This window comes from Panthera leo, chromosome B2 (genome assembly GCF_018350215.1).
Source record: "Panthera leo isolate Ple1 chromosome B2, P.leo_Ple1_pat1.1, whole genome shotgun sequence".
Lineage (NCBI taxonomy): Eukaryota > Metazoa > Chordata > Mammalia > Carnivora > Felidae > Panthera > Panthera leo.
In genome coordinates this window covers 110407445-110428752 of record NC_056683.1, presented here as the reverse complement: position 1 = coordinate 110428752, position 21308 = coordinate 110407445, and the positions used below count along the sequence as shown (strand labels likewise).

General features: G+C 34.5%; 1 protein-coding gene and 1 long non-coding RNA gene across 3 annotated transcripts in view; one reads left to right on the top strand and one right to left on the bottom strand.

Moving 5' to 3' along the window:
* LOC122220351 overlaps positions 1-19637 on the bottom strand; it is a 66544-nt gene extending 46907 nt beyond the window's left edge. Inside the window, exons 1-2 of one of the 2 annotated variants that reach the window (XR_006202811.1) lie at positions 19524-19637; positions 2459-2597 (exon numbers count right to left, since the gene is read on the bottom strand). This is a non-coding gene — a long non-coding RNA (uncharacterized LOC122220351). The remainder of the gene's footprint in view (positions 1-2458; positions 2598-19523) is intronic. The other variant, XR_006202812.1, reaches the window with a different exon arrangement.
* TRDN (triadin) overlaps positions 1-21308 on the top strand; it is a 394142-nt gene that overhangs the window by 339116 nt on the left and 33718 nt on the right. The window contains exons 25-31 of the mRNA XM_042939743.1: positions 7026-7052; positions 7545-7574; positions 12922-12951; positions 14562-14609; positions 16411-16458; positions 17803-17820; positions 19828-19872. Of these exons, the coding sequence (XP_042795677.1) occupies positions 7026-7052; positions 7545-7574; positions 12922-12951; positions 14562-14609; positions 16411-16458; positions 17803-17820; positions 19828-19872 (246 nt within the window). The remainder of the gene's footprint in view (positions 1-7025; positions 7053-7544; positions 7575-12921; positions 12952-14561; positions 14610-16410; positions 16459-17802; positions 17821-19827; positions 19873-21308) is intronic.

The following is a 21308-nucleotide window of genomic DNA, read 5'->3' as shown; positions in this document are numbered from 1 at the left end:
AAGTAATAAATATGTGAGGTGCTGGATGTATTAGCTAAACTTTATTACGATAATTGTTTCACACTACATATGTGTACGAAACTATCAAATTGTACACCTTAAACTTACATATGTAATGTGTCAGTTATATCTCAAAAAAGCTGGAAAAATATTTAGATTTTAGTGGTGAGATTTCATTGTCAAGACTTCTTAGCCTACTCTGTCTGTGCTTTGTATCCACTGATTATTAACAAGTCATTAAAACATTGTCTCATAGGTACTCTATCTTGGCAAGTCTTGATTTTATCCCTCTAGGACGATAGTTCCCACACCTAAGTGGTCACTAAATTCACCTGAGAAAGCCTGCTCCAGGAACCCCAGTTTGGGAACTACTGCTCTAGGACCTAGATTGACAAGGATATCTCAGAGGAAAAATGTATAGAAACATAACACACATATAGCCTGGATGGTTTGTGAAGCCAGGTGTGTTTATTTTGGAAAACAAGTATTTGAGATGATTTACAAGATTTATCCAGTTTTAAAGTTCACTCATTATAGGGTGTAAAACTTATAAGGTCCTTCTGCTCTTATATCCAAACTCTTATCTTGTATTGAAATTTAATGGTCTTATTTAATGATACTCTCTATTACATCATCTAAGTAAAAAATTTCCAAGATTTTCACACGTATTATGTGTCTAAAATAGTGTTACATCTAACCATTTTACAAAATTCAAATGTTATGATATTCATCTGAATTGTCCTGACTAAATTAAAGTATAATAAATCCATATTGAGGGAACTAATTTGCTCATTAGATCCAGTTATAAGGCAATTTCTGTGGCATTCATCAAATTATGATTTTTTGAGTAAATTCATGAAAGTTCAGTTTCCTACTTCTGCTTGTGATTTTTACTTTTCTTACTTTTAAATTTAAAGTCTAGGGACACCTGGGTGGCTGAGTTTGTTAAGTGTATGAGTCTTGATTTTGGCTGAGGTCATGATCTCAGGATACGATTCATGAGATCAAGCCCTGCCTCGGGCTCCACACTGACAGTGTGGAGGCTGCTTGGGATTCACTCCCTCCCTTTCTCTGCTCCTCCCTCACTTGTGAGTGTGTGTGTGTGTGTGTGTGCACGTGTGCATGTGTGCTCTCTCTCTCTCTCAAAATAAATAAACTTAAAAAAATAAAATAAAATTTAAAGTTTAAGTGACCCCATAATAAGTAGGCTTTAGGACACTCTTGACTGGTTTGGGAGTGTATCTATCATATTGCAGAGGTGGTTGGAGAGTTTAAGATAAATACAGTGCATGGATAAAGCTACTTCATTAATGAATTAAGATAGTAATTAGACATATATATTTAAGATATATTAAAGCTGTTTGTGGACATGTGAATCAGAAAGATCATTAAATGAGGGGTGCCTGGGTGGCTCAATCGGTTATGCACCTGACTTCAGCTCAGGTCATGATCTCACGGTTGGTAAGTTTGAGCCCCATGTCAGGCTCTGTGCTGACAACTCAGAGCGAGTCTGCTTCAGATTCTGAGTCTCCCTCTCTCTCTCTGCTCCTCTCCTACTCATGTTTTGTCTCTGTCTCTCAAAAATAAACATTAAAAAATTTTTAAAAAGAAAGATCATTAAATGAAATTATTCCATTATTGATCAATGTTAAACAATTAATAAATTTTGAGAGAATTTGTTATGAAGCAGATTACTTAAAAGCCTTTATTGATATCACTCATGTAAACAATTCCTGGGCCAGAATTGTTATTACACTAACCTATATAGATCTATGTTCAATGCAGACCTTTGGCTATTGATACATACATAAAACCTGAAATTTAATATTTCTTTGAGAGTCAAAAATCTGTACAAGTAATTTATTGGTATATTAGGTAATAATTTTACTGCATCAGAAATAATTTATTAACATATAAAATAATAATTAGATATATCAGAAAATACAATAACCAGTCACATAACACAGGGATGTGTATTAGTCTCTTTCCTTTGTTTTTGTTATTTGTGTTTTTCTTCATTTGGTTATTTGTGGGTTTTTTCCCTGTATCTTAAAGAATTGATACCAGTTGAGCAAGGCATGTTTGTTCCTCATTGTAGAAAACATAGAAAACATATGTGACTACTGAAGATGACACAGTTCTAGGGTCATGAACTAGAGTTGGATATCAGGAGCAACTGAGACTGCTACCTAGTTGTTGCAGGAATGACTTAAGATTTATTATTCAAATCCCATTCAATATTTAACAAGCTTACAGTAAATAGCTTTTACTGCAATTGCCTCAATCATTTAAAAGTAACAAGTTAATCTTGAAGAGAATGTCAAATGAGGTGTGACTTAAAGTTAGCAATTCTATTCATTAGGACTTTATGAGCTGAACATTTGGTTATATTCATTTACTTTTTTTCAAGTTCAAGGTATCATTGCTAGGGATAACTGTGTTCCTTTAGCTAACTTACCCATTTGGGGTAGAATAATGGTCCTTCCTTAGATCATCCTCTAACCTGGCAGCAACAATGGTCTCACAGCCTTATAGTGAGGCATGTACCCCAGCAGGCTTCTGGTGAGAAGCTTCCAGTCCCAAGTTGCACTCAACTGCTGGTATAGAATAGTAGGTATTCATTTAATTTAGTCAACATACATTTATTGATAAATTCCAATATATCAGGAACCATGCTAAGCTTTGGAAGCACTACAATCCTTGTGTATATGGAAGTTATAGGATATTAGAGGAGATAATAAAGTAAACAGACATTGATATAGTATATATATATATATATATATATATATATATATATATATAGAGAGAGAGAGAGAGAGAGAGAGAGAGAGAGAGAGAATACTATTGGAATATGAAAGGTACACCCAACCCAACTCAGTCTGAGGGATTAAAGGAAAGCTATCTAGAGCAGCTTATTTTTTTTTTTTTTTGGATAATATCTGAATAATAGATGAGATTTAGCCAAACTAAAAAGGAGGAAGGATGTTCTAGATAGAGAGATCAACATATAAGAAAGCCCAGAGACAAAAGACACCTTAATTTGGTGTTTAGAAATACATTCCTTCAGGATGCCTTGAATAGAGAGTGCAAAATGGTGAAGAGAGAGAAAAGGGCAATGAGATATGTAGCAATTAGATTCATCACTAATCCCACTGACCAGGCAGAGGCAGTTGGAGTTCACAAAGATGGTACATGCTTTAGGCTGAGACGTGATATGTCAAATAACCACACATACATTCTAGAAAATCGAGTGAGGGGAGAAAGCCTATGTTTTCATACCCAGTTTGGACGTTCTTGGTAATTATGAAGAGAAGCAGTAGTGGACTAGACTAAAGTACTGGCATAGTGTACTTTTTGCCTAGGGCTGTGGTAACAAGCACCACGAACTGGGTGGCTTGAAATAACAAAAAATTATTCTAGAGAGAGAAGCCCAAAATCAAGCACAGGCAGAGCCATGCGCTCTTTGAAGGTTTGGAGGAGAATCTGTTCCATACCTTTCCCTTAGCTTCTGGAATTGCCAACAAAACTTGGTGTTCCTTGGCTTGCAAAAACATCATTCAAATCTTTTCCTCTGTCACCACAGAGGTATTCTCCTTGTGTGTCTTCACATTATCTTCTCTGTCTATATAAGTCAATTTCTGTATCTCTACTCCTCTTGTAAGGGCACCAGTCAGATTAGGATCCACCTACCTAATGACCTTATCTTAATTATACCCGCAAAAACCCTATTTCCAAATAATGTCACATTCACAAGATACTGAGCCTTAGGACTTCAACTTAACTTTTTAAAAATTTTTTAAAATATTTTTTGTTTTTGAGAGAGACAGCACAAGTGGGGGAGGGGGAGAGAGAGAAGGGGAGACACAGCCTGCCAAAGCAGGCTCCAGGCTTTGAGCAGTCAGCACAGAGCCTGATGTGGGGCTTGAACTCAGAAATGGTAAGATCATGACCTAGGCTGAAGTAGGACACTCAACTGACTGAGCCACCCAGGTGCCCCATTGAGGGAACACAATGAAATCCATAAGGCATGATGGAAAGAGAACAGCAGAATAATTAGATGTTAAGAGCTACAATTGAAATTGACTTGGAAATAAATATATATGGGAGAGGACATGTAAAAACCAACTCTAAAATCCAGATTTCATAATTAAAAGCTTTGTGGAAATAAATAGTTGCTCAGTGTTTATCACAACCTGATTGTAGGAATGAGTAGAACTTTTAAGTAAAGATTTCTTAATTTGGCATGGCTCCAAGTGCATAATTGAACAACCTTATATTTGCATACAATTTGTGTGTGCTTGCGTTTTTGTGTTTTTAATTGTATTCATGCATGTTTCCTAGAATTATGTCAATAGGTTTATTAGATTCTCAAAAAGGAACATGACCATTCAATACTCCAAATGTCACTATGTATAGTCTTGGTAACTTTGCTTTTATCCTTAAATTTAGGCAGAGTACATAGCTGTATACCTGAGCCACACTGGTTGGGCTTGAGCCAAAGCAACATTTCTCTTATTGAACTCTGCTTAGTATGGTGTAATTGGTTCATGGTGAGAGCAGAGGGTGGAACTCTCTGAAAATTATTACATATTTAGGGTAGGTTTTTTTTTTTAATGTTTACTACATTAGACTAGAGTTTTTTTCCCCCCTGAGAACACATGAAATAAATTTATCTCAGGTAACAATACCAAGAATAGTTATACCAGGAATTCTTTTTAGAAACTATTTGTTGATACTTTAAAACATTGTAAATTTTATCATTGATTACATTTTTTATCTTTGCCTGAGTACTAGAAAGCTGAGAAGTGGATTGTCATGCCAAAAGCAAGACAATAGGTAGTAACTTGAACACAAATTTTGTGTGCTAACATAATTCCTGAATTCATATATTTTCTTACCTTCAATTTTCTTGACTCACTTCTCCATTTATTTACCTTCTCCTATTCTCATTGTTTCATTTATTTACCAAATGAACAAATAATAAGGGAGTGCCTACCATGTAACTATATATTAGCTATTGCACCAGTTCCCTGGATCCAATGATGGATAAACATGATCTCTGTTTTCAAATACCTCAGTCTAGAAGGGAAGAATTTATTCAAGTTAATATTTACAGTAGATTGTGAATAACATGATCAAAGATCTAAAAGATAATATTAGTGCATAAAAGGGGAACACAGTCCAACAACCTCAGATAAGGTTTTCTGAAGAAAAGATAGCTGAGCTGAGCCCTGTGTAGAAGTTAGCCAAATAAAAATTGAAGGAAACAAAACTCTGATGGAAAAAAATTTAAAAAATCAAACTCTCTGCATAAATGGTGAGATATTGCATGCTTGGGAAGTAGAAGATTAATTTTGTTAAGATGGCAGTTGCTTCCAACTCGATCTATAAAATAGTGAAATTTCAATCAAAATCCTAGCAAGTTATTTTGTGAATGTTGACAAACTGGCTCTAAAATTTATATGGAATGGAAAAAGACTCAAAATAGCCAACACAATACTGAAGTACAATATCAAACTTGGAAGACTGACACTATCCAACTTTAATGCTTACTATAGAGAACTATGGTATTGTTTCCATTGTTTCTTGCCCTGGTCTCAGGTATGTTACTCGTGTGCTTATGCTGGCTCGCGCTCATCTGAAGATTTAAGAGGGCCTTCCACAAATCCCTAGAACTTGCTTTATCTCTTTTTCTCTCTCTTTCTTACTCTCTCTGCAGTGCTCTACTTTATGTGATTCTGACCTGTGATCTCTAGCTGTCTTGGTCTTTCCAGACTCCCAGCTCCATCTCCTCAATTCAGCTCCATTCTGCATTAAGACCTTATAATTCACTTAAGTCTAAGCTGAGACAATCATAGGACACACCTCATTTGTTTCCCACCACTTAAAAATCAGTCCTTTGTTGTCTATGTTCAATATCTCTAAAGCCAGTGTTTTGTGTATTTTGTCTGTTTTCTGTAATTTTAAGTGGACGAATCAGAAATCAAGTGAACAGGAATTTAAAAAGGAAAAAGTGATCAATATAGTTAATTATATCCATTGGTACTGGCAAGAAGGGGGGGATTGATTTATTTATCAGAGACCTGATAAACAAAATGGTGGGAATAAAAGCTAGATTTTAGTGAATTTATGATTAAATGGGCGTCAGGAAGTGTAAAAAGCATAACAAAGGTGACATTCCTAGGAAGCTGAGTTAAACAATGATGGAAAGGTACTGGATGAAATTTGTAAGGGAAGGTGTTTTACGGTAGGTGTTATTTACTGTCAAAATCTTTGTTGAGATAAAAAATAAAGAAAATTGAAACTGACTATGGATAAGGCAGAGGTTGACAAACAATGGTCTATAGATTGATTACCAGTCTTTTCTGTAAATAAAGTTTTATTGGAATACAGCCATGCCTATTCATTCAATTATTTATGTCTATTTCTGTGTTACAAGAGCAGAACTGTAGAGTTGTGCCGAGATCATATGGCCCAAAGCCAAAAATATATACTACCTGATCTTTCATAGAAAACTTGTCAATCCTTACACTAGGGATCCAATATGCAATAAAAGCCTGTAATGTATTTTTAGTCATTTGGAGTTCCAAATTCAGTAGCAGTCATTTTTAATGTATTATACTAGGACAGATAACATTAATAGTATTAATGGAAATGAAAACAATAAGTCTAATTTTTTTTTATTTTCAACAATAAAGGGTTAAATAAAAGTAATTTCTCAAAATAAAATTATGTGCTCTATCTTAATATTAGACTAAAAAGTTAACATTGATAACAAAATTTGTGAGCAAATTATTTTTTAATGGTGCAATGAAATTAAAGTTTCATTACTTAAAAATAATTTTTTCAATTAGGGATTTTGTGTGGATAGTAAATTACATATCCTGTAGAATTTTAAAAAAGAACAATAGTTGGAGTATGTAGTTTTATTTAGATTTTCAAATATGTAATATTCTATCACATTTGAGGTCAATTCAATAACAATTGAATGACTCATTCTCTAATAATTTTTAAACTTTTTCTAGGCAAAGAAGTCAAGCCTAAGCCTCCACGTATGTCATGTGCATGCCAAAAAATAAATAAATGAAACAAATCTTAAACATATGCTTTTACTCATCCTCTGACTTCATAGTTGAGTATTTTGCTTAAAATCAAAGGCTTAACTACTTTGTGTAGACAATGTGCTTAATATCCTTGTATTTCTAATATCCTTTGTATTTTTAATATCCTCTGTGTTTCTGAGAATATGCTATGCTAAACTTTTCTCTCATCCTTTGTTCACTGAAGATACAAAGCAATACCTCTTGTTAACTTCTCATAAAAATCTTAGTTCACATTTTCATTCTGTCTTAAAATAATTCATGCTGTGATTGATAATAAGGAACCTTTATTTGTCTGTTTGTATCAATTTGCTGCATTCATAAAAAGAAGAAAACTAATATGACAGATTAAAAAACAATGAATAAAATGTAAAAGAAATATGTCTAAGTACAGGAAATAAATATCTTTGTATAATCATCATTATTAATCTTCTATATTTTTAGAGCCACAAGTAAAAAAAGAAGAGAAACCAGGTATGTATATTTTATATATAGACTCATACTTGCATTCCATATTTATAAAGAATATCAGGGGCGCCTGGGTGGCGCAGTCGGTTAAGCTTCCGACTTCAGCCAGGTCACCATCTCGTGGTCCATGAGTTCGAGCCCTGCATCAGGCTCTGGGCTGATGGCTCGGAGCCTGGAGCCTGTTTCCGATTCTGTGTCTCCCTCTCTCTCTCTGCCCCTCCCCCGTTCATGCTCTGTCTCTCTCTGTCCCAAAAATAAATAAAAAACGTTGAAAAAAAAATTAAAAAAAAAAAGAATATCATATTACTCCTTTGCTAATGTGTCCTAGTGCAAATATTATACAAAAATGTTATCTTTCATTAACTCTTTAAAATAAGACAAACATAAAGCATATTTATCTATTCCACTTCTTCCTAGAAAAGATTGTACTTACAATGGAGAAAGTGCTGAGAAATTGATATGGTTTAATTAATTAATTAATAATTTTATTTATTATTATTTATTATATATAAATAATTATATAAATTTTATAATTTATATACTTATTTATATATATTTATAAATTATATAAATTATATAATTAATTAATTAATTAATTAAATTTATTCTCAAGTTAGCTAACATACAATGTAGTCTTGGCTTCAGGAGTAGATTCTCATTATTCATACAACACCCAGTGCTCATCCCAACAAGTACCCTCCTCAATGCCCATCGTCCATTTTCCTCACCCTCCCAACCCCTTACCCTCATCAAACTTCAGTTTGTTCTGTATTTAAGAGTCCCTTATGATTTGCCTCCCTCTCTGTTTTTATCTTATTTTTGCTTTGTTTCCCCTATGGTCATCTGTTAAGTTTCTCAAATTCCACATATGAGTGAAATCGTATGATATCTGTCTTTCTCTGACTGACTTATTTTGCTTACCATAATACCCTCCAGTTCCATCCACATTGTTGCAAATGGCAAGATTTCATTCTTTTTTATTGCCGAGTAGTATTCCATACAATATCCATTATATATATATATATATATATATATATATATATATATATATATATATTAGATCTATCTATCTATATATATAGAGAGAGAGAGACAGAGAGACAGAGAGACAGAGAGAGCTCATCTTCTTTATCCATTTATCAGTTGATAGACATTTGAGTTCTTTCCATAATTTGGCTGTTGTTGATAGTGCTGCTATAAACATTGGGGTTTAAATCAGCACTTATGTATCCTTTGGGTAAATTCTTATTAGTGCAATTGCTGGGTCATAGGGTAATCCTATTTTTAATTTTTTGAGGAACCTCCACACTGTAGAGTGGCTGCACTAGTTTGCATTCCCACCAACAGAAGAAACAATTGACTAATTGAGTCAATTTTTGCTATTTATTCTATTTTTGCTGTTTATTCTAGGACACAGACATCCTGCCAGAAAAACAGCTCCCCTCACTCTTCTAAGTCCGATGAACATTTCTGAGGGCTACAGTAAGCAGCAGACTTTTTATAAAGAATACACAACAATCTGATTCTCAAAACAATTAAAACTTTTGTTCATGTTTGCCGACTATTAGTGTTATAAGGCTGCTGTAATAAAATACCACAAACTAAGTATCTTAGTACAGCAGAAATTTATTTTCCCACAGTTCTGGAAGGTACAGGTCTGAAATCAAGGTGTAGTCAGGGCCATGCTTCTCTTGAACCCAGAAGGACCTTTTCTTGCTTCTCCTGGCTTCTGGTGTTTGTGAGCAATGCTTGGTGTTCCTTGGCTTGAAGTTGCATTATTCTAATCTGAGCCTGTGTCATCCCATGGGCATCTTCTTCCTTTGTGTCTTTATCTCTGTCTTTTCTCCTCTTCTTGTAAGGACACCAGACATATTAGATTAAGGAGCCACCATACTCCCATAGAACTACATCTTCACTAATTCCACCTGTAAAGACCCTATTTCCAAGTAAGGTCACATTATGAGGTACTGGGGATTGGGACTTCAGCCTATCTTTTGGGGGGAGCACAATTCAACCCATAAAGGCCAATCTTCTTACCCCCCCAAAATGCATGTCCTTCAGATGTAGCAAAATACATTCACCTCATTCCAACATCCGTAAAAGTCACAACCATTTTAGCAACAACTAAGTCCAAAATTCATCAATTCAAAGTCCCACATCTCATTATCTTAAGCATTTATGGGTGAAACCCAGGGTATGATTCTTCTCGCAGAAAATTTCTCTCCATCTGTGAAAACAGAAGACAAATTATCTGCCTCCAAAATAAAATAGTGGAACAGGCTAAGATAGAAATTCCCATTTCAAAAGGGAAAAAACTAAAAGGAAAAGAAGGGGTTATGCGTCCCAAATAAATCCAAATCATAGCAGGAAAAATTCCATTAGATGTCAGGATCTGATATCTTCTTTGACTGAGTACTGTGTCCTCTAGGCCTGCTTGGGTGCTAGCTCTGCCGTTCTATAGAGCCTCCCAGCTGGCAGCCCTGCCCTCTCTACCCAAGGAGTTCCCATCAGCCCAGGTCTTTGAATCCATGGCTCTTCTCTTAGAGTTTTTTTTCTCTGTGTGCCCATTCCTGTCCAGGCCAGCATTGTTTTTATTTGTATAGAATTCTCACAAACATGACCAGTTCTGCATTCAATTCATGAGGGTCCATGTCACTGGACAAAGAGTGTCCTCTGCAGATCTTCCCTCATAACTACATCTCTGTTCCTACCTTCTGCTTAGGTGGGTAGATTGGACCTGCAGGTTTGTCTGGCCACTCTCTTTGCTCTGTATCCAAGGCACACTATCTCGATAGGTTGAGAATTTTCCAAATCATCAAGTGCTGGTTCTTTTTGATTAACAATTCACTCCTCAATTTATCTTCTCTCTCACATTTTATTATGTGCAGCAAGGAGAAATAGGGCTGCACCTTCCACACTTTAATTGGAAATTTCTTCAGCTAAACCATGTTCTTCACTTATAAATTCTACCTCTGTTACTTAAACCCTAGTTTGGCTGCTCACTGCTTGAAAGCCAATACAGATGTTCTTTGGAAAGAAAAGGTTGCTTCATTCAACCTTGAACTGATGTCCAAAGACCATCTCCCAGGTTCCCTGTTAAGGAGTGGGGATTTTTAAAGGGGAGATTCAGGGTAGGAGATTACATACATATTAGTGAAAGGGGTGGGGAACTTATGATTATTCATGAGGAATGCTGGAGCATGTGAACCAGGCAAACATTTATGTAACATCCATCTTATGTTCACTCTGGGGTGGGGACTTAACACCAGAACAAGACAAAATTCAGCCCCTGATGTCAGGAGGTTACCTTAGGACAAGAAGAAGGGGCTATGGACATGCTCTGAGAGCTGCTTTAACCTGGATGGGGTCTTAGGCTTGTTTTCTCAGGTAAGGAATTCAGAGCCTTGTTTGTTCATAGGTGAGAATCATGTAAGTTGACCTTGAGTCCAGACCTCTGTGGAGACAGCTAGTGTATTTGTTAGTGGAGTCTGAAAAGACACAATAGCTAACTAGAAGGAAACCGTTCTCTGAAAAACAAACTTTAAACCTTCTCCTAGTTTCAACTTCATTAACCCCAGGGGGCACAGTTTCACTTACTCTATTTGAGGAACACAATTCAGCCAAGCTGTCTGCCATTTTATATCAAAGATCACCCCTGAAGTATATCCAATAGCATGTTCCTCATTTCCTTCTGGGACCTTACCAGGAGCACATTTAATGTTCCTATTTCTAGCAACATTTTTTTGATATATGTATTTGATGATGATATACATATTTTCTAAATTATCAGAAGCTTTCTTCCTAGCTCTTACCAATTCTAAGTCCTCAGCAGAATAGACTCTAATGTTGGTATTTCTGCCAATATCCTTTTCGAGGCAATCTAGGCTTTTTTTTTTTTTTTAATCAAGTGTCTCAAAAATCTTCCAGCCTCTTCTCATCAGCCAATTCCAAAACCACTTTCATATTTATATGTATTTGTTACAGCAGCACCTGATCTCCTGGTACCAAAATCTATTAGTTTCCCTGGGTAACTGGAATAAAGTATCACAAACTGGATGGCTTAAAACAACAAAAATTTACTCTCTCACAGATCTAGAGGCTTGAAGTCCAAAGTCGAGATGTCAGCAGAGCCATGCTCCCTTTGAAACATGTAGAGGAGAATCTTTCCTTGTCTCTTCTAGCTTTTGATGTTGTGAGCAGTCCTGGTTCCTTGGCTTATAGATCCATCACTCTAAGCTCTGCCTCCACCATTACATAGCCTTCTTCTCCCTGTGTCTCCTTTGGTGTCTCTTATCCTCTCCTTATAAGGACACCTGTCAGATTGGATGAAGGACCCACCTTATTCCAGTATGACCTCATCTTAACTTAACCAATCATATCTGCAACAATTCTATTTCCAAATAAGGTCACATTCTGATATATGGCAGATTAGGACTTCAACATATCTTTTTGTGGGGTACAATTCAAACCATAACTCTGCTTGTCTAAATTTCTAAATCACGTAAGAACTTAATTAGATATATTTCAAAGATACTCTTCCTATTCCGCCATCAAATCATTTACCTTATACTGACATTGAAACTATACTCCACAATAATCATCTTGAGAAAACAGATTTTTCGAATTGAAATCAATCAGCAGTAGCAGCAACTTAATGACAGATAAGTACATGGCATGATATTAACTACTGTGTGTTTAATAGTCCAGCTCTGGGGTGCCTGGGTTACTCAGTTTGCTAAGCATCTGACCTTTTTTTTTAATGTTTATTTGTTTTTGAGAGACAGACAGAGAGAGAACACAAAACGACAGAGAGAGAACACGAGTGGGGGGAGGAGCAGAGAGAGAAGGAGACAGAATCCAAAGCAGGCTCCAGGCTTTGAGCTGTCAGCACAGAGCCCGACGTGGGGCTCAAACCCACGAGCGGTGAGATCATGACCTGACCAAAGTTGGACGCTAAACTGACTGAGCCACCCAAGCGCCCCAAGCACCTGACTCTTGATTTCAGCTCAGGTCATGATCCCTTGGTCGGTGGGGTCAAGCCCTATGTCAGGCTCTGCACTGACTGTGTGAATTCTGCTTGGGATTCTCTCTCTCTCCCTCTCTTTCTGCCCCTCTCCTGTTCATACACACTCACTCTCTGTCTCTCTCTCTCTCTCTCTTTCTCTCAAAATTAATAAATAAACTTAAAAAAAAAAGTCCAGCACTAACAAACTAGCAGGAAACTGAAATCATTTTTAGTAAAATTCTGCCTTTTTAATAACGGTAAACAGAATAAAATAATTTCTAAAAATGAATTTGTGCTCTAGTTTATTTTTTCAGATTTTAAAATTTCTGCCTTTTTGTTTCCCTTTAGAGTCACAAGTAAAAAAGGAAACAAAACCAGGTAAAAAATATTTGTATTCTTAAATAGATACAAAGCTGATATTGCCTTCATCTTAGAACTAAAAGAGGCTTACCACCCACCAATGGAGATTTACAGGGTGTCCCGGAGCCTTATTGTTTTTCTTACTCTGTTGCTCAGTATGGTTTTATATCACTGGATTAGCTGAGAAGGGGGATATTCTGTAGGCAAAAACACCTAGAATATGGCTTTAAATGGACCACAGCAGATACTCTAGGTTTCAGGAGACATTTCTGGGAGTCCTTCAACCCTAGTATTATCATATTTAATTTGTAGGTTTATTTCCAACGACATAGCAATGACAAAATCACAGACTACTGGGATTTGAAGAGAAAAATGACAAGAATTTATTAAACACCTGTTAGGAGCTAAGGAACAGCTTAGGACTTTTATTTTCATTATAATGCTGTGAAACACATGGAACATGACAATTATTATTCATATTTAATGTGTGTGGAAACAGCTCAATAGACTCCACTCAGAAAATAATTTATTTTTCCAAGGTTTTCCAGCTAATAAATGTTGGAGCTAGGATTCTGCCCATGTCGGATTAACTCAAAACTTTGGGTGCTTCCACTAAGAAATTGTCCCAGACTAATGATTATTTTATGAAGAGGTAACATTGACCTAAAACCAGAGTGACCTTTCCAAGTTTACATTGCTATTTAGTGTTTAAGTCCTAGCTCTGGTACCAACTAACCACTGACCTGAGGCAAGTTTAAAAAAAAAAAAACCCTCAGGCTCCATGGAAGCTATTTCTTCACTACAAAAAAATTGCATAGCAAGCTTCCTCAATGTCAACAAATTCAAGAATCCAAGTTTAAATGTACATACAACACTATATTACCCTTTTAATTCTCACCAAAACTTACCTAGCAACTGATCAGAAGCTTGATCCTAATTGCTCTTATAAATAATATATTGTTAATGTATCAAGGCTTATGAATGCCTAAGTACTGTCTTATGATTTATTTTTCCGACTGTATTTTTTTTTGCTGCAATTCAATGTTAGCAGATGGAAACATTTTGCATTTTCCTTTGTTTTTAAACCGGAAACCATTGGAAACTTCTAGTTAGGCCTAATGCCATTTCACTTTTATTTATTATTGGAAAATAACACAATTTTGCAGGTAATTTAATTGATTCTGTTTTTTTATATATAAATGTTTCCTTTAGAACTTCATCTGAAAAAAACTCAAATACATAGGACATGTATTAATTTTATCTATAATGCTTACATAGAATTTTGACAAGAAAATTTTAAATATTTCCAGTAAAATGCATTTGCTATCTATGCTTTAGTATTTATGCTTTGTTACAACTTATCCTTTGTAAAATACAAGTACTTAAATGTAAATAAGAATTCTTGTTATATTGTTTTCATGCAACCAAAACCACTAAATTTTTCACTTAAACTAAAATGACATGAAAACTTAGAAACAGTTTTTTTTCTGTGTGGACATATTTCCGACATGTGTCTATTATTTTCTGCTAAACAAATCACTGGCCTATGGAACAGAGAAAAAAATCACCGTATGTTAATTTATAAAGCTTCTAAACATCTGAAAAGATTTTATTTTTATTATTTTCAGAACAAGACAGAGCAAAACCGGAAAAGACTGTTTCTCATGGTAAACCAGGTATTTTGCAGGTGGTGTCTATAGTATAAAATTGTCTCTCCATGTTCTGGTTTCAGCAGAATGAAGAGTCTCATGTCAAATCTAAAGTTTTGAGGGATGATTCAAGTCGTAAGTCACCCAACTTCTAGAACATCTCCAATTTTAGTCATCTCCACCATATTTTTTGAACTGAGGACTTGACCTGTAACAGTAACTACACAGTCTATCCCTTCTCATCAGATACTTAGCTGAGTAAGATCATCACCTCCAGCACTGAGGTGAATGGGCTCCATGGTTTACTTCTGTTCTGCATGGGACAAGACGTCCTTGGGAAACTTACAATTCAGAACGGCTCATTCAAACATGACATCTTACATTTCAAAACCCCCAAGAAAAGGAAATCAACATTTCTCCCTGTTTCCTCTCCTCCTTCCTTCCTCCGTCTTTGCCTCACTTTCTTTTTTTTCAACCCTGGCCTTACATTTTGGAGAAAGTAGAGGTAAGCCAGTGTGTTCTGCTCAGAAAGAGAGACACAGAATTTACCAAAACAAATGTGTTGTTTTTTATTTAAGACTAAAAACTTTTAAGTTTTCATTTACACTAATTAAATATGACTTTAATTTTGAGGCAGTCCCAAGCCTCAGTTATTGTCCTTCATTCCAGGCTGAATTGTTTACCCGAAGTTGTAAATGTGGTTAGGCCAAAATCTTTAATAAGGTAAAAACATACTTTCTGTAAGCATATCTTAGGAAACATTTTCTTTATACTTCTAAAATTTTTACTTTAGGAAAACTGTTTACAATGGGTTTGAGTCCATTTTCTTTCATTTGCTCAGGCTTTAAAATACATGACACACCAACAAAAGAAGCTATAGGAGTAGACAAAGCAGAGCTGTAGTGTGAGGAACCAAGAATAACTGTCTATATTGACATAAGCAGAACCTTAGAACCTTCTCATTTAATGAATAATAAAATCTTGCTATTTTCTTGACTGTCCCAAATGTCAGTCATTTTGAGCTGAAATACAGAGAGTGAGTTTAGTCTCCAAGTATACAGCAAGCACACTGTCCTCCAGCCACACCTTTCTTTTATTTTAGTGATAATATCCGTATTCTAAATTCTGCTTCCCAGGGAAACATTCTAATTGATTAATTCCCACTGCTGAATTATTTAAAAGTTCCATTTTACATAAGATCATTTTAATAATCTCTCTATACCGATCCAAGTCTCTTTGATTATGTCTATAAAAACATAGAGAACAGAAGACATCCCATAAATGTACCACTTTGCCCTTCCCCAGCTTTGTACGATAAAACACACACACACACAAATAAAAAACAAAAAAAACCCTTGGGTCCCTAGGCTAATCCTGGGTTCCCAGGGAGGTATTTTGCACTAGAAAAATTAAAAAATGCTTCTTCCTGTTCCAGTTCAATTATTAAAAATGTATATGTGCTTTTTATTAAAAAAAAAAAAAACAGAACAAAACAAAACAAAACAACCCCTGCATAGATAAATACAGTGAAATACAGTGAAGGCAAGGAATAGGGTGTATATTGGCAGGTTAGGGGACGATTCCAATTAGGAAAACTTTTATGGTAGGATAGCTGCAAAGGATGTCTGCAGCTGGGCACTTTTTCTTTGTGCTCCATCCAATTTGAATAGAAGATATAGCTTGCTGTGTTTTTGGAAAAACAGCTAACTTTTTCTCAGTATTGGTGTTATTTCAAAGAGAATACAAAATATCAAAGTTGACTTATGTCACTGTATTATAGTAATGTATTTAAATTTCCTACTTGTGTTAAAATTTTTTCCTATCACAGAAGAAAAAGTTGTCAAGCAGGTAAAAGCTACTACAATAGAAAAACCAGGTAAGATATTTCATATTTTTCTTCTGTGTATCAGCTTTATGTTACATTGGTACACACACACACACACACACACACACACACACATTTTCACTGAAGTTTATAGTTTCAGTGCTATAAATTTTAAGATTTTGAATTCTTATAAATCACTAAAATATATACTCAATAAATTAACAGTGGAAAACTAAAGAGATATAATTTAATTTTTAAGTGTGCTTGATCTAAGCTTGCATATAACTCATAAAGTAATCCAAGTAATACATTGATTATCATATACTATTAGGTGTTTAATCTTATTTCATTTTAACTTATTTTTAAGTTTATTTATTTATTTTGAAAGAGACAGAGACAGCACACAAGCAGGGGAGGGGCAGAGAGAGGGAAAAAGAGAGGATCCCAAGCAGGCTCCACACTGGCAGTACAGAGCCTGACGCCGGGCTCAAATTTATGAAATTGTGAAATCATGACCTGAGTTGAAACCAAGAGTTGGATGCTTAAGTGACTGAACCACCCAGACACGCCAGAGCATATAATATTAAAATAGTTCATCTCTCAGTATTTCGTGTGAGGAGAAAAAAAGGAACATACACACTTCTCCCATTCTGAAGTTCTTTCTTAGAGGTATGAATAAAATGGAGTCTTCATCTCACCTGACATCCTAAACCATTGAATCTTTTCCATTGAATTCCAACATCGAAATTCTACCCACCTGGACAACTGGCAGTTAATAGAGTCCCATTTCTTACTAAAAAAATCATTTCAAAGGAAAATGTCTGTGAAGTAATTTTTTCATTTTAACTGAGAGAATCATGATAATCAGGATTTAAATACAGTTTCTCAGTGGAAAATATAATAGAATTCAGGAAAGAACTAATTATTTATATAATTATATACTATTAACACATGAGGAAAAAAAAGAAACCTTATGAGGCCATTTACACATGACCTCATATGTCCTTTGTACTCTATTATAGCCATTGTCAAAGCTCATAATTTCAGCTAATGTTCCTTTAATGTGCACCCTAAGGTGTTAATGTGCCCCCATGAGTATTTCATTTAGTTATATGGGTATTTAGAGATTATCAAGAAGCTAGCCCAATGTACTTGTGTGCCGAATATAGAGATTGCTTTAAATTTTGCATACATTCTGTGTGTCATAATTTTTCAGAAAGCAGTGTAATTGGTATATTTGCTGACAGTGAAAGGATAGTGCTCAGAGAGAATGGAATAGTTTAATATAAGAAGAGGATCTAAAACTAAGAAGAAATAAACACAGATGCTAAAGAGTTATTTTTTCAAAGGTTTGCACTCATCAATATGCCATTTACTTTTCTCCACTCTTTACAGTCAAGCTCAAACCAACAAGTAAGAGATGAAAAGAATAAAATCTGAAAACTAATGCTTGGCTATTTTAATTTTAACACTTTGCTTGTTTTTTCTTTAATTGTTAATTTTGGTGATGCCTAAGTCTAAATTACCTGTATAGATGACAAAATAAGGTTTGCAATAGCTTTGATTTAACATCTTTGCCTTTCACTAGTAATTAATACTTTGCTATAATTATCCAGAAGAAATCTCTGGAAGTTGTATCACCATTACTAATACTAATACTAAAAGAGCGATTCCTCATAGGCTATAAAATACCACTAAGAAGTTAGAGTAAACAGGTAATCCTTCAAACACACACAGTGAATAACAAAGGAAAATAAAATGATACACAATTATCAGTGTTATGAACCACATGTTGATTTTGATTTGTTTGTTTTAAGTAGCATTAATTATATTGTAGGTAGACTTTGCTATTTCAAAATCCATGAGATTGTAATCATATTACCATTTTTTTATTAAAATCATGAACTCTTCTTAGGAGTGTGAACTTAAAAGATCATTCATTTTACTGCTCAGGAATGATACAGAGATTACAGTGACAGAGAGTTTAATAGGTGACTATTAGGCTCAGAAGGGCAATAGGCTCCTTGTCACATAGATAGTAAATAAGTCCAAAATTGTCTCCAAGTTTTGATCTTGGTCCTTGAATGTCATGTATATGAAACAACTTCAATGAAAGCATGATTGGCTGTTGCTCAAATATGCTCCGGATCCTATATCAAAAAAGGATTGACCCCATCCAAAGATGAATTTGGTGAGATCAATTAGGAGACCATATAGGTGGTTTCAGGAGATAATATGCAAATATGTGTAGCCTAATAGAACGTATTCACCTCCTGGAACCTGTTGCATATATTTTGAATATGCATTTTTATATGATTATTATTAATGCAATCTATTATACTTTTGTAGTTGCCTTTATTATGACAGTTTAAGAAGTTTAATATCAGCTTTTCAATTTTATTTTATTTTGCATGCTTATTTAATATTAACATTTATGCAAATTAAGTTCACGAAAGTGTATTCTTAAATGCTATCAATCTCTAATTTACAAATATCCAGTTTAGTCTTAGGACAACATAGGTTCCGCATCTTCCCACATACTTCACTGCTGGTGCATGACGTTGGGGAAACATAGTAGTACTTTTAGAATCCAAATTCAGGAGTGAGTGAAGAGAAAGACAGATAAACATCAGTAACAGCTCAGGAGGACTAACCCAGGGTGATTAGAAAGAACTAACACTTGGCAATGATCCAAATATCCTCAACTCCATTCAATGTATCCTACCCATAATGGCTTCATTTGAAATTCCACTTTTGATGAAGGAGAGAGATCTATTTTTCTTTATTTCAAATATTTTTCATGGGACTAAGAGAGATACCAATTACACATTTGATTCCATTTGTCATGTCCTCGAATTAACAGATTCATCTGTGAGAGTTCTAACTGGACCTGGAAAGAGAAAGAGGTCCAGGAAAACAAAAATACAAAATGTGGTACTTTCTGGCATAGGGTGGGTCTAGGTTCAATTTTCAACAATAAAATAATGTCCAGCACAAATTACTTCTGATCTGGCAAGAAAGGAACTAGAAGGAGTCAGAGAGGTACAAAGGGGAGCTTGTAAAATGCCAAAGAGAAATGTCATCTGCTTTAAAGTATCCCTAAGGAATGACTCTACCTTTAGCAGAGAAAGAAAAATCCTCTTTTTATTCTCCTTTTGTCGTAGTCTAGCCTCTTCTTTCTATACCATGTGGCCTCAAGAGGGCTAGTACCTTTGTATCTTACAGGTTGCCCTGAGAATGAACCTGACTGTGTTTATAATGCGTTTCTATGGCAATATGCTTTCTGAGTTCCAGCGTGCAAATGACTTTGAGGGCATGCTTCCCATATAAACTGAGGATCACTTGTAAACACATAAGTAAGAAATGCTTGCTACACAAACAATCCACAGATTGCCAATTAATTTTAATTTCTCTTTCTAGAAAAAGCTGAACATCAAGAAAAAGAATCTCCATCTATAAAAACAGGTGTTTTTACATTCTGTCTTAATTGCCTCTTTGTATTAAATTTAAAAATTAAAACAAAGCCTACAACTGTTTTTCATTTTGTCCTGGTAATTTTTAGTCTGGTTTTGCAGCAAAATCTAGTTTATCTGATATAGATAAGCTGACAATTATACATTTTGCTGAGTATTATAACCAGTATGTATAGGATTGCCAAACATACTGTTATAATACAGCAGTATATTTGGTTTCACGTTTTTTTTTAATTCTAGTTATGTAACATATAGTGTAATATTGGTTTCAGGATTAGAATTTGGTGATTCATCACTTACATATAACATCCAATGCTCATCCCAAGAAATGCCCTCCTTAATACCCATCACTCATCTAGTCCACTCCCTGTCCACCTCCTCTCCAGTAGCCCTCAGCTTGTTCTCTATAGTTAAGAGTCTCTTATGGTTATAATACAGCACTATTAGCAAAATAGTATTTGATTTCATGATTCACAAGCACCTTTCACTGTTGTCAATATCAATGTCATGTGTCATACTGATTAAATCAATTCACTGCTGATAGTATTGTAAAATAACTTGCCAAATTGCACAAATTACATTTTACTGAAAACTAATCATGAATTTCAGCTTGATATATGTTCTTAAATATAAAATATATAATTGCTAGCTTAATATTTAAAAAAATACTACTCAAATTTTAAAACTATAATGGTTGGCATGGTTCAAACACGAAGGCATACATTATAGGAGACTAATTGTGAAAATATACCTCCTTCTCCTCTCTTTTTCCCTATTCTACCAGTTCCTATTCCAAAATATCCAATAGGTAATTACTGTTATTTCTTATTGTCTCCTTCTAGCAACATACATACATAGCATATACACATAATATACATATACATACATGCTTATATAAAATAAATATATATATCCCCACTTTTATTTTTTACACAAATTATGACATACTCTATAAGTTACCATGTCCCAGATTTTTCTATTTAAGAATGTATTTTGAAAATTTGAATTTGAAATGTAAAAATTAATTCAAATTTTGAAATTTTAAATTTGAAATGAATTTTACATTTCAAATTTGAAAATTTGAATGAATTTTGAAAATAATAGTATTCTATTAGATAGTTGTATAGTTAACTAATTTCTGATTGGTATGTTTAGGTTGTCTAACAAGATTTCTATACTGATACAAAATAATATATATATATATATATATATATATATATATATATATATATATATCTACCAATCTAGTTTTGTTACTTTATCTTTGGAGTAAAATTTCTTAAAGTGTTTTAGTGAAATGGTATATACAATGTAATTTTTATAGATAATTCTAATTGTTCTCTGATATAAGTTGTATCGATTTATATTCCCACAGTTAATGAATTAGAATTAGTTGACCCAATTTTGAGTGATTTGAATTGTTCACAG